Source organism: Epinephelus moara, chromosome 13 (assembly GCF_006386435.1).
Source record: "Epinephelus moara isolate mb chromosome 13, YSFRI_EMoa_1.0, whole genome shotgun sequence".
Taxonomy (NCBI): Eukaryota; Metazoa; Chordata; class Actinopteri; order Perciformes; family Serranidae; genus Epinephelus; species Epinephelus moara.
In genome coordinates this window covers 21077659-21091391 of record NC_065518.1, presented here as the reverse complement: position 1 = coordinate 21091391, position 13733 = coordinate 21077659, and the positions used below count along the sequence as shown (strand labels likewise).

Below are 13733 nucleotides of genomic sequence, written 5' to 3'. Positions count from 1 at the left end.
GTCATGTCCAAATTTCTAGCGAGATTTGATGGATAAAACCAGGTCCACAATGTAAAGGACAGTATTGACAATCGCTCCAATGTTAACGGTATTCATGTCTACATAGGAACACTTCTGACAGATGTAAGGATTATACTTGGAGCGTTTGTAACCAAAGACTGACCAAAGAATGACAGCTAGCAGGTACAACAGCACTGCCACAATGTTAAACACAAGCTCCACCAAACTCAGCCTGAATGCGAGCAGACACTGCAGCAGCTTGAGCAGATGAAGAACTATGATGACCACAGTGACGAGGAGGCAAACGGCAAACACGACGATGCTGCATATCATCCCAGGTGGGCGAAAGGACCATTCGCCATTCACAAAGTGGTCAGTGGCGGCAGTGAGGATGATGCACGCTATAAAGGCCTCTGTGGTGCGGAGACTTCCTCTCAGGCTGGACAGGTAGCCGCTCGGCAACAACTTTTTTTGCATTGCACCGTCAATCAGGAAGAAAACAGTGGCGATAAGAGAGGAGATGAAACACAGGATGTTGACGATGCAGGTGAGGCAAACAAAAACAGCTGCGAAGATGACCGTGGCGGAGGTGATCATCAGAGTACACAGAGCGGTCAGCCCACACGTCAGGTCGGCCCAGTTTGGGAGGAAGACAGCCAGGAGGATGTGCCACATTCTAGATTCCACCACGCTCAGGACCAGGGGCACAGCGATGCAGAAAACCCAGACAAATTCACACCAGACACCCCACGGACTCACCATCCTTTCTCTGGAAATGACGATGATGAAGGTTAAGGCACTGAAGATGATTTCCAGGAGGCGCAGAATGCCCTGACAGCCCTTGAATGGGCCACACATGATGCTCAGATTAAAAAGCCCAGATCTTGAAGACAAAAAGTAAAAAGGCAAAAGTCTACCAGCACTCTGCAAGATGACCTGTACGTGTGTCTACTTCGATTCTCATACTGAGGTAGAGCCAAGGATTATACGACAGGCAGGCATCATTTACTCACTGCCTTTTATTCAAATCTCCTGATTCATGAAATGCTGAGTGTGCCAGTGTGTGATCCATGACTGCTCTCACACTCTCGACTCTTTCTAATATACGGTGTGTTGTGTTTCTTTAATTCATGTGTATATTTTTGACTGTTCACAATTTAACATTTCACATTGAAATCCATTTGAATACTGACAAATCACTATTAATACCAATGTAACCAGACACACACGCTACCCCTCTGTCTCTTACACACAAAGACACAAACATATTTTTTGTAATTTCAAGCCTTTTTATCAAGTATTGAAAAAAATGAGGTCACAAATATGTCTTTATCAGAAAGTGTCACTTTATTTCACTTCGTTCCTGTTTTGGTATTCCGGCCCCCATCTGTCTGTGGCTGACAGATCCCTGGAAACACAGGTGTGTTCATTCATGCGCGATCTCATTTTCAAACAGACGTCACACAGCACATCTTACATCTTTAGATATTCACTGGCGTTTCCATACACAGGCCATATCTCACAGCAGCACATTAGGGAATATGAAGACAGAGAGTGAAAAAATACACAGAGATGAATTGTAATTTTAGGTTTATACATTGAACCTTAAAAATAAAGACAATGCAGTACGCAGTAGATTAAAATTGTTGTCTTCAGCCTGTTTGACAACACCATTTAAAAGGCTGTGTAATGCTCTTGTGTATTGGTTTATTTTTTTGTAATTACACATCCATCATGACAAAATATAGATCACCTTTTTGGGCTGGCGTCCGGAGTGTGAACAGGAATGGATCTAGGTGTACAGCCTCAGTCAAGGCTGCGCATAAGAAAGAAAAAGGGGCCCAGCCACTAGGGGGTGTGGGGCCCATGGAGGCCTGCAATAATCACGTTCGTCCTTAATATAAGCAATTACAACCACATTTTATTTGAACCAAAATATTCACCATTACCTATGAAAAACAAGAAATAAAAAAGTGAAAAAATACACACATAAAAAGACTAATTTTTGTACACAAACAAAACAAACAGGAGGACACATAACTTGACCTTTTCAGGGGGGCAGCCATTTCTGTGGGCTGTCCTGGCCACAGTGCTGCTTCTGCTCAAAGCAAGACTGTGTACACCCTGCTACAAGGGCCCAAATGTGGAAAATGGGATCATGTCACCTCAGGGCAGAAGTGGTGCTGTTCACTAACCAGGCTAGAAACCTCTATTTAGCTGAAAAACTCACACACGTTTTTGTTTTAATGAAATGGGAAAAAATGTTGAGCATTTACTTGTATGGCTCATACTGACCTGTTGTTTAAGGGTGTAGTGAAAGTTTGGAGGTTTTTAAAACATGACAGGACAGTCACCACTATGTCTGTTTAAAGCCACAGATACCAAGCAGGGTAAAAATGAGGTCCAGTGTGAAAAGAATAAGATTCACATAGGTCATAAATGTCACCATAAACTGTATGGCCCAGATACAGAAGCTGGGTGGACACTCACTGGGCCGAGGGTTGTTCTTGAACATGAAAATGGGCCACACAATAGCAGCAAATATATACAGCAAAACAGAGATCACCAGGAATATGAACACGAACCTGTCCAGGTTAAAGGGCAAACATTTCTTCAGTTTCTTGAGGATGTTGGTGGCTATGATTAAAGGCAGGATGGGAAATGGAATGATGTATGCAACGACACACAAGATCAGAGCTGGCTTGTCTCTGTAACCAGTCAGTGATATAAAAATGATGCAGCTCACAAAGGCCTCCATAACCTTCCAGAATCCAGGCAGAGCAGCCAGGTAACTCGCTTTCTTCTTCTCCAGGAATTTGTCCTTCACCACTTCTAGTGTGTAGACGAGGCCACACAAGATGGCAAAAATGCTCACAATCCAGCCGTACGGGCATTTCAGACAGGCGTAGAAGTTGGCGTAGGTGATGGCGACAGAGACGGTCATGAGCGTAGAGGACATGGCCATCCCCGTGGTGAAGTCAGCCCAGTTCATGCAAAACAAATCTAGTATGACATCGAGCTTGAACATCTCAATGATGGTGATGATGAGGGTCATGATAGGGCAGAAGGCCCAGGTGAACATAGCATAGTTCCAGTAGGTATGGCTGCTCCCTCCTCTGAAGGCAGCCAGGATAAAGGTGACCACAGACAGAATGATCTGAGCCATGTGCAGCCCGCCTCGGCCGGATAACAGAGTAGAAGGGGAAAACACCGCCTTGGACAATGTGTCCTTAATATCATCAATGATTCCCATCTCTTGAAATGAGCTGAAGAGCTGTCAAGAAGCCTTTGTTATGTATGTCCTCCCAGGTAGCTGCTAGAAACTGGTCGAAGTGTGGTTGAGGTGCGTTTCCCGTTGCATTACTGCCTTCCAGCTTCACTCTCCACTTAGTCCTTTACTGCCTTTCTGGTTTGCATAATATTCATGAAACCAACTGTGTGGGGCAATAAATGTCTGCTGTAGTAGATAAGAAATAACCAAAATGAGATCCTTTATCCGATAGGTAAATAGGCTTCAGGACCCATCGGGACTAGTTACAACAAAAGCAGATCTGCTAAGGCTCCATGACCAAGTCAGTGACCTCTGCTGTGTACCCATTGCTCCCTGCTATCAAATACCATTTTAAAAATACATAAATGGTGGGAGACCCGAACCAAAGGCCTGCAAGTCTGAATCAAAACCAGGCCGCTGCAGAGGACTCAGCCTATATGGGGTGCACACTCTACCAAGTGAGCAAAAGGTCGCCCTGAGCCAGACTCACATTTGAAAGCCACAATTATGTTAAATGTACAAGATGTGCACTTTCTCAAAATTCCACCTCCTCAAGACAATTGGGACACCTTGTTCTGGGCACAGACTGTAAATTTAATGAATGTAGCCTCCATTTTGTCACCCACTGGTTTGTGAACTCCCATTTTGAAGCCTTGAGTTTGGTATTTTGCCTGTCGCCATCTTCGTTTAGAAAACTGATTGAAACTACCTGTAGCCATGGGACAGAGGCTGATTTTGCCTAGGTTCTAAATATGCGCATGGAATATTACCGGGGACAGAAACAGGACCTGCCAGGCATGTGGCATGTTTTGTGAAATATTGAATTAAAAAGATATATGAACGGGTGAATGAGTCACATTACTCAGATTCACAATGTGTTTAAACTAGATAAACAAGTTATTTTTAATCATACAAACCCACTTGACAATTAACACAGGCAACTGAATTGAAGAAAATAGACTGTTAGCCAGTTAGCAGTCTGTTAGCCAGTTAGCAGCCTGATAGCTAGTTAGCAGCCTGTTAGCCAGTTAGCAGCCTGTTAGCTAGTTGGCAGCCTGTTAGCCAATTAGCAGCCTGTTAGCCAGTTAGCAGCCTGTTAGCTAGTTGGTAGCCTGTGAACCAATTAGCAGCCTGTTAGCCAGTTAGCAGCCTGTTAGCTAGTTGGCAGCCTGTTAGCCAGTTAGTAGCCAGATAGCTAGTTAGCAGCCTGTTAGCCAGTTAGCAGCCTGTTAGCTAGTTAGCAGCCTGTTAGCCAATTAGCAGCCTGTTAGGAAGTTATCCTCAAATGTTCAATTTTTAAACTCGAGGCAAATTTTGGACGGAAATATCACACAGGGGAGGAGTTTTACAGGCACATTGGAAATTACTGAGATTCCCATAGGAACAGATAATTGTCATGATACATAAAAGCAGTAATTTTAGCTGCTCTTGCTGAGTATCTTGACTGTTGTATTGTTTGCTTCAAGAGGGAGGCAGAGTGCATGCTGCAGAGGTAGGGCTGTAGGCACTGTCTTTGATTCAATAATGCAAACATTAAAATTAATACTCAGATGTAGGAACCTAAAATAATCCATGGGTAGAGGGAGTTTGGGGCAACACAATGGCTAAAAGAGGGGGAGTTTGAGAGACAACTTCGGGCAACAACTCCCTAAAAAAGCTTTAAAAACGAAGCAAAACAAAAAAAACCTATAGCTCTATTCAAAAACGCACCAATTATCCTTTTTTTTCGTTGACGAAATATTTGTCGTTATGTTGAGAAGATGTTTTTTCCTATGTTTTTTTCCCCCAGCAGGTCAGTTTGTTAGGCTGGCGCTTGTTTCTGGGGAAGGTAAATAGAAGGCACAAACCGGAAGTTGTTGTCAAGTGTCAGAAGCGCTGCCAGCATCCAACAAACATCCAGAAGAATGTCTTTACTTTTCTCCCTTTAAAGACGTAGACGTTTAAAAACAACTCTGGAGGAGGCCGTCGCCTTGTTGGAACTCTATTTAGTTGTAATGATAATTTCATTTTCCTGGGCTATTTATTTTATATTCGTTTCGAAGCCATTGTTTGGGAAAAACTAGCTAACGTTAGCAATGGGTCGATGACACAGACTGCACTGCACCACAAGAGTTTGACCCAACACCGCCCGGTGTTTGCACTGGGGAAGGAGTGAAGAGGCCAAAATGGATTTCTCCAAATTCCTGGACGATGATTTTGATGTGAAAGACTGGGTGAACGGCGCCTTCAAGGTGGTGCAGAAGGACGCTCCGGGGAAGGCGGATACACACGCAGCCACGCTGGTCATGAAACTGCAGCTGTTCATCCAGGAAGTCAACAATGCCATTGAAGGTAAGCAGTTAGAGCAAACTAATGACACTTTGCATTAATGCCACGTTAACAGTTTGTGGGATTCCTTCTGCGCAGTTTCTCCTGCCATCACTCAGTTTCCGGTTTAGGACACCCTGCTACACATTATGCAGCCCAGCAATGCAGCAGCTCCGTATCATTTCTACCCATTCATGCATTGTATTTGTTACACTGAGGGATGTAAAATGCTCTCTACCGCATTTGTGTCAGTCAGGGGATACTTTAATATGACCACAAAGTCGAGCCAACACATTTCTTAGTTTTATTATTAGGTTTGAATTGTTGTTGTATTACACTGCATAAGCACACAAACTGGCAACTACATGTCTGGCATAATTGTCATTAATTCTAGTTTGTCAATTGGGACAGCACGCAATCAGCACCATAGGTCTGTGTATCTATAGTAATCCATCATCACGGCCTAGACTGTGACATATTGCACGATGAGTTGTTTCCCACCTAGAAACCCAATTTGAAATTGTGTGGTCTCGAGAAATAGTTTATAAATTGTGAAGTGAAAAATCTCAGATGTTAAACATTATACAAAACCACACCAATCTGTAAACATTGCAGCAGTTGGTTGTTTCTTCTTAGAGTGGCACCAACTTTAATACAATGTTATGAAACCTCTGATTTTCTTGTTATGTCATTCATCAAATGAATTTCTGTACTTCTGTGTGTAGAGAGCAGTAACCAGGCGCTCCAAAACATGCCCAGAGTGCTGCGGGATGTGGAGGCTTTGAAACAGGAAGCGTCTTTCCTCAAGGAGCAAATGGTTCTGGTCAAAGAGGACATCAAGAAGTTTGAGCAGGACACTGTGCAGTCTATGCAGGTGTGCATAACTAAAAATCGCTACATCTTTACTGCATATTATGTATACGGACTTTATGCATATGACCTGTATATCGGGTGGTTCCTTTTCATTAGGTCCTGGTGGAGATAGATCAAGTGAAGAGCCGCATGCAGTCGGCAGCTGAAGCTCTGCAGGAGGCAGACAAATGGAGCACGCTGAGTGCAGACATTGAGGAGACCTTCAAAACACAGGTAGAAATGAAAGACATTGCCACAGGACTTCACTTGTGAGGTTTTTACTGCTTATCTTGGCGTACATCTGTGTATATATAAGATGTTCAGATGTATTTTCACCCTTTAATGTAGTATGACTTGAAGCTCACAAAATGTATTTTAATGTTCTAGGAATAATTCCAATTCTTTAATGTGTGCCAGACAGCATTTATCTAGACATTTGATGTGAACTGATTCTCTTTAGGTCAGACAAGGGCATTGAAATATTGAATTTCTGAAGCACGATTAGAGTGTTTTATCATCTAACAGCTACTGATAGAATATTAAGTTATTACTTTGCAGACATAAACCTTGAATCTCTTTCTTCCTTCTCCAGGATCTTGCAGTCATTTCCTCCAAGCTGACCAGCATGCAGAACAGCCTGGCCATGTTGGTGGACACACCGGACTACTCTGAAAAGTGTGTCCACCTGGAGGCTCTGAAAAACAGACTGGAGGCCTTGGCCAGCCCACAGATAGTAGCAACCTTTAATTCTATGTCTACAGGTAAGAACTTGTTTCTCATATTTATTCCAACTTCCATTTATTTGTTCACTTTCAGTGTACACTAAGTATACTAATGTTTTCTCTGCAGACCAAGCCAAGCTGTTTGTTAAAGTCTTCACAGAGATAGATAGAATGCCACAGCTGCTTGCCTACTACTACAAGTGTCACAAGGTAGGTGCCACAGGCTTCTCTCCCTGACCTAATACCCTGCTTGGCGTAGGCATGCTGTAATGTCCATTTCTGAGTGAAGGTCTGTTTCGGCATCTCCAGGGTCAGTTGGTGAGCATGTGGCAGGATCTCTCACAGAGCGAGCTCAGTCTGAATCAGCAGCTGTCTGAATTATACGACACCTTGCTGTCATCGTGGCACTCTCAACTACAGTGGAGCAGCCAGGTGAAACACACTACCGGATGTTAAATCGGCTGCAATTTGACAAGTTCTAGCAGTGCTAACATACTATTTGAAAGGGCTGTATGGGGAGCAGTAAGATTTTAATTGTTTGCACATTTCCTATGTTGTTACAGGTGTTCAAGAACCCGTATGAGGTGGTGACAGTGTTGCTGATCCAAACTCTTGGGGCCATGGTCCCATCCATCCCTGTGTGCTTGAGCTCAGCCGTGGAACGTGCAGCCCAAGAGCAACGCCTTGACACGCTGCTCGAACTCCATCACACCACGTCCACCTTCGGACACAGCCTGGAGGCTGCCATGCTGCCCCACCTGGGTCTGTGCATAGAAAAGACATGACTGTAGATGCTTCAGATGTGGTAGAGTGTCAGGTCCTTATGGTGAGTGTGTTTCCTCTCCAAGGTGAGAATAATCTGCTGAAGGTGAATGAGCTGGTGTGCGCGCTGTATGACCCCTACAAACCCTATCAACTGCAGTATGGAGATCTGGAGGAAGCTCACCTCCTTATCCAGATCAGTGCTGTACCTTTGGTAAGACACCATGCACACACACGCACACATACACACAATATATTATTTATTAAAACCTTGCCACAGCTGCCGATTCACCTCCTACTATCAGTCTTTCTTTCTGTGTTTGCCTCTCGTTTCACACTCTCCATACACTCTCTCCTCTCTGTAGGAACACGGGGAGGTAATTGACTGTGTGGAAGAGTTGAGCCACTCTGTTGGCAAGTTGTTTGGCCTGGCTAGCGCTGCTGTGGACCGCTGTGTCAAACTGACTGACGGACTGGCTGTGTGTGGCCTCCTCAAAGCCCTCAAAGCCCTCTTCACCAAGTAAATATCCTTTATTGTCAGAGCAATCATGAGTCACATATTGAGTTTTAACCCCTTTGCTTCATTGATAGAAATAATTTGCCTAATGTTTATGGTATGTAGATCTTACTTAATTTGATTTCTGTAGCCAGCTTTAACATTGTGCTTGTTCTACTGTAGGTATGTGTCGGACTTTTCCACAACACTGCAGTCAATCAGGAAGAAGTGTAAAATGGAGGACGCGCCGAGTTCATTAGCTTTCCAGGAGGACTGGACCGCCTTCCAGAACTCTGTCAGGTTAATATTTTTATATGTATTTCTTTTACATATGAGACAGTTTCATTAGAATACTGATTTTTGTAACACTCAGGAGATCAGGTACCTCTTGCGGCAGGTTTGGGGATGCTCATGAGCCCCGGGCTGAGTGTAGCTGTGTCGGAAATCTCCCCAGAGTACAAGCAGGTTGGCTCTGTGCGACTAAGAGTTGCTGAGAGGAACTGTTTGTGTCTATGGACAGCAGCTCAGTGTATCCAGCCTTCTTGGAGTCTCTGTGTTGGGTCCCAGAAAGGATAACGCCTAGGGACTCTGTAGTTCTGCAAGGGGTTTTCACTGCTCAAGTGGGCGAGGATAGAGAAACCTAGTGGGTGGTGGTTGGGAGGTATAGCCTGCCTGATCTAAACCTGGACTTGTCCTGGTCATGGATTGACCTTCCAAACACCATGTTCAACCTTAGACCAAAGATCGATGATCGACTTCATGGTCGAATCATCAGATCTGTGGCTGCGTGTCTTGGAAAGTTTTGTGAAGAGAGAACTGCCAGAGCTGTCAACTGATCACCATCTGGTGGACGTCACCAGAGCATAAAAACTGGGTGTGGAAGGATTTTGGAGAGGCTCTTGAGTATGGAGTTGGCCCAAAGGACTATCTGGCAAACCTTTAGATGACTCAGGAAGAGAAAGCAGGGCTTGGCTCAGGCTGCGTTCATCAGGGTATGAGAACTGCTGACCCTGCTGGGGATATTGTCGAGCGGTGGAAAGAGCATTTTTAAGTAGTCCTGAGCCCAACCAACTGTTCATCATAATTTAATGAACGACACAAACCCTGACAGCTAATCAAAATCCATCAGAATTTACAGGGAGGCACATTATCACTCATCAGTGTGGATGCTCACATTTTTATAGTTATCCTTCTCCTTCTTGGTGTATACAGCCCTTTAACTTCCTGCCACAAGGACCTGGCCCCAGATAACCGCCAGAAAACGGATGGGTAACAGTTTTATGTTGTGTTTTGCAGGATCATCGCCACCTGTGGAGAACTGCTTCGACAATGCGGAGCCTTCGAGCAGCAGCTGTCAAACAAGTAGGAACAATTTCTATACCTTATATTTCATAATGTATTACTTGTCTTGCCCTAAACCTTTCTCTTTATCACGGATTTAACTCATGGGGCGTCCTGTCGACAAGGCACCATGTCAGAATTTAAGGTATCGTGTGCGTTCTCTGACTACAATCACTCCTATCTGTAGGATCCTGGGCACAGCAGGTAAGTACTTGTCAGAGTCGTACAGCCCACGCAGCCTTGCAGGCATCCAGGAGGCCAGCTCCACAGAGAGGAAGAGCGCAACCAAAAACCCGTGGCAGGAGTACAACTATCTTCAGAGGGGGAATATGGCTGAATACAACAGCCTGATGGAAGTCCTCTACTCCCTAAAGGTATGGAGCATGGCGTGATGCCTGAATGAGAATAGATATTGTTGATGTCCTATGAAGAGAACTGACTCTTGTTATACTGCAGCATGTTATCAAGGACCCTGCGGCTGTCTTCAAGCATCTGTTTCCCCTTGTCTTGCAGGAGAAGGGCACAGGTAACTCCAACCTGTTAGCAGAGCCCAGAGCAGCTCTGACCAGACTCAACCAGCAGGCCAACCAGCTGGCCTTCGACTCTGTCTTCTTGCAAATCAAACACCAGCTCTGCCTTGTCTCCAAGATGGAGGTGATTAAGTGTCAAGTTACTGCATGATTTGATTCGAAATACTGATCGGCACCATTTGGGTGCATCGCTGAGAGCTTTTCAACTGCCTTCGCGCGTGTGCACTGGAGTGTCGGACTTTCTGTGTCTATTTTGATCTCACCTCACACTGTTTGATTTGTTCCCCTTGTTTGTACTCAGAGACAAGAGGCGCCTGGTTTAGGAGAGAGCTACACAGAGGACCTGCCTACTTTCAGCCTGTCGCCGCAAGAATACATTACAAATGTGAGTCATCGGCTTTACCATACATCATGACAGTCAATTAAAGTTATTCATAATTGATGTGATTAAAACACGCAGCGCAGATCAATACAAAAACAACAGTAAGATGAAATCAAACTAACAGCCATTTTGTATAGATTCACAGCTAAAACTTGTACAATAAATGTCGCTCCGAGACACCAGATACATCACACTACATGTGTCTTTCCCTCACAGATAGGGCAGTACCTGATGTCTCTGCCTCTCCACTTGGAGCCATTTGTGACTCAGGAGGACCCGGCACTGGAGATGGCCCTACATGCTGGGAAGCTGCCTTTCCCTCCAGAGCAAGGTTACTGTTCATCAGCCCTGATCCTCTTCTCAATCTAACACTCCACATAATGTATAACCCTTTCTGTTTTTATTTCACTTTTATTTATTTCTGCTTTCTTTCTTTCAGCAAACCCTTTATATAAAGCCCTCTTTTTATCCATTTATTTTACTATATTCAAAGTAAGAAAGAGTCACCTAACACAAGGAATTAATTTACATTTAATTATATATAGATTATCTAACAATTAGTGTATACTGTGAAAATAAATCCCCATAATTTTCCAGTTTGTACATAATCCCATAATGAAACAAAAGAGAAGAATATAAACATGTTTAAAGTGTAAAACCAATGAGTTTAAAGGTAAAATCAATCCTCTTTGACTGCGGTCATGATAACAGAAAATGGAAACAACAATTTGCAATCTGATACCCAAATTACACACCACAGACTGATGTCTGTATTAGCCTGGCTTGGTAGACAAATGTATTTGATAGGAGTGGCAGGGTCAATCCAAAATCTGCAAATCTGTAAATCTGCAGCATTAAGACAGAAAGGAACAATAGCACTAGTTTGATGTAAATCAGTTTTTGGTGTAGTATTTTGGACAAGTGATGATAATGATTAAAGTAGTATAAAAATGAACATACCCGCCATGATATCCCCCATTGGTTTGTGGACTACTGTAGTGAAGCCTTCAGTTTGGCATTTTAGCTGTCACCATCTTGTATTTTTGGAGTCAGAAGTGACCATATTTGGACGAGAGCGTGCAACTGTGGAGGAGCGAGGGTGGATCTGACTCATAGACTGTAGTGACGCCTTGCAGACACGCTGTCACTCCATTATGTGTAAATGTAAGCCTTAATAAAACTGAAAGGGGTGAGTTATGAAGAAATTCACCACCCGTACAGTTTTCATGAAGGACGAGATTAGCTATAGAGCCCAAAACATGTTTATTTCTGCTGTAAAGTTGGGCATTTTAACATGGTGGTCTATGGGGATCAACTTGCTTTTGGAGCCAGCCTCAAGAGGATATTGGAGGAACTGCAGTTTTTGGCCTGTTTCAAAGGTCGTAGTTTGTGATTGAAGCAGAAGAATACACCCAGAGTTACCAAGTAACATGATAAAAGTGAGCCAACATTACAGTATTCTCTAAGACTACTGACATTATGAAGCCAAGGAGCAAAGAGGTCAGATTGCTCTCAGCACAGATTTGCCACGGGGCTGGACTCCCTTTTTGGACAACCTTTTCTTTTGCACATAATTTTGTCCAGCTTCCCCTTTGTCCCCAACACCCCTTAATTAAATCTCCATCTGTCTAGTATTTACATCACTTGTTCTCTTTACAAACATGACCTTCCTTATGTCTCAGGTGATGACCTTCCTGAGCTGGACAACACTGCGGACTACTGGCTTGGCTCCATAGCACGGGCAACGATGCAGACCTACTGTGACGCCATCCTGCTCATCCCCCAACTGAACACCCATTCCACTAAACAGCTGGCCACAGATATCGGTACGGTAACCAGAACGCCAGACGGACATGTGTAGTTAGGAATCCTTTACGATGGCTAAGCAAAACAATTCAGTGAAACAGCAGCTGAGTTAATGGGTATTGATGATTCTCGTTCCTGCTCCACAGACTATCTGAGCAATGTGATGGACGCTCTGGGCCTGCAGCCTTCCCGCACCCTGCAGCACATCGTCACCCTGCTCAGGGCCAAACCAGAAGACTACAGACAGACCGCCAAAACACTGCCTCGTCGACTGGCCTCCACCATCGCTGCTGTTCGCTGCATCGACTACTAACAGCAAGGTAGAGGAACACAGAGTGGACAGTAGCTCTCGGAGCGACAGTGGGGACTCGTAGGCATGCTTGAAAATGAAGAATGTGATATCACTAGTAGTACAGTCTCAAATTTGAGGCTGCAGAATTTTAGGATTATAGTTTTGTCTGAAGAGGCGTTTATGGGAATGTTAAGAAATCAGAGTGGGTCAGACTTTTTTATATGGATTCATGGCATTTATGGGAATGTTAAGAGTTTGAAATCAGGGTAGTTCAGAGTTTTTCTTTTATTTTATACAGATTATTGTTGAAGTGTGAATGCTCAACAGTGATAATGCCTTCAAGTCAAGCCAAAAGGGGAAAGTGTCTTGACCATACATCTTTAATTTCTGCATTTTTTGACGTTGCTGAAGCATTTAAGGAGCTAACAAAATGTACATCAGGGGACGCGTGAGAGCATTTGAAATCTACATGACTGATATATTACTTGTTATTTGTTATACTAATATAATTCATCTATATTTAATTATATTAAGGTCTGATATGAGCTGCATAGCTTTCTGTTAACTGCGCTTCGTATACAGCAGTTGACTCGAAAAGTGAAGGTGAAGGAGGTCCCTCGCTCCCTCTCTGGTTGTAGTAGTCATATATACAAGTTTCCATATTTTTCCATGCAGTATCGTGAAAATCTGTACATAAAACATTGACATCAACACTAAAATGGATCCTGTTGTTACTTTTTTTTTTATCAAGCTATTTTTATCCTCCAGATGAAACAGGGGGGTGGGATGAGTTTGTAATGTAATCTATCAAGTTTAATAAATGTATGGCCTTTTCTGCTAAATCCTTCTTTCCTATTCCCACATGGGTCGAACTGTCTGTGTGTCAATGTCTCCAAAGTGCCACGTTTTGTACTTTTTTTGTTCTTTACCGATGTTGAAAGTATTTGCACCTTCAAGTCGTGAAAATTGGCG

General features: G+C 43.6%; 3 protein-coding genes across 3 annotated transcripts; 1 reads left to right on the top strand and 2 right to left on the bottom strand.

Annotated features, from left to right (window-relative positions):
- Positions 1-15: 15 nt before the first annotated feature.
- On the bottom strand, positions 16-858 carry LOC126400250 (myeloid-associated differentiation marker-like protein 2). Its single transcript, XM_050060811.1, has one exon. The coding sequence runs from the start codon at positions 856-858 to the stop codon at positions 16-18; it is 843 nt and encodes a 280-aa protein (XP_049916768.1).
- Positions 859-2227: 1369 nt separating this feature from the next.
- Positions 2228-3795, bottom strand: LOC126399316 (myeloid-associated differentiation marker-like protein 2). Its single transcript, XM_050059155.1, has one exon. The coding sequence runs from the start codon at positions 3251-3253 to the stop codon at positions 2357-2359; it is 897 nt and encodes a 298-aa protein (XP_049915112.1). The 5' UTR covers positions 3254-3795; the 3' UTR covers positions 2228-2356.
- A 1315-nt stretch (positions 3796-5110) lies between these two features.
- cog7 (component of oligomeric golgi complex 7) lies at positions 5111-13603 on the top strand. The gene is made up of 17 exons (XM_050059150.1): positions 5111-5602; positions 6304-6452; positions 6548-6664; positions 7023-7191; positions 7280-7362; positions 7462-7584; positions 7716-7914; positions 8001-8128; positions 8280-8434; positions 8594-8710; positions 9707-9772; positions 9939-10125; positions 10265-10405; positions 10583-10666; positions 10880-10994; positions 12346-12489; positions 12616-13603. Exons 1-17 carry the CDS (start codon positions 5437-5439, stop codon positions 12780-12782), a joined length of 2310 nt encoding a protein of 769 aa, XP_049915107.1. The 5' UTR covers positions 5111-5436; the 3' UTR covers positions 12783-13603.
- The last annotated feature ends 130 nt before the right edge of the window (positions 13604-13733 follow it).

Coding starts and splice junctions, on each gene's coding strand:
- LOC126399316 (XM_050059155.1), bottom strand. CDS start 3,253: ATGGGAATCATTGATGATATTAAGGACACATTGTCCAAGGCGGTGTTT.
- cog7 (XM_050059150.1), top strand. CDS start 5,437: ATGGATTTCTCCAAATTCCTGGACGATGATTTTGATGTGAAAGACTGG. Junction 9,773..9,938: donor GAGCAGCAGCTGTCAAACAA/GTAGGAACAATT, acceptor TCCTATCTGTAG/GATCCTGGGCACAGCAGGTA. Junction 12,490..12,615: donor ACAGCTGGCCACAGATATCG/GTACGGTAACCA, acceptor CCTGCTCCACAG/ACTATCTGAGCAATGTGATG.
- LOC126400250 (XM_050060811.1), bottom strand. CDS start 858: ATGTGTGGCCCATTCAAGGGCTGTCAGGGCATTCTGCGCCTCCTGGAA.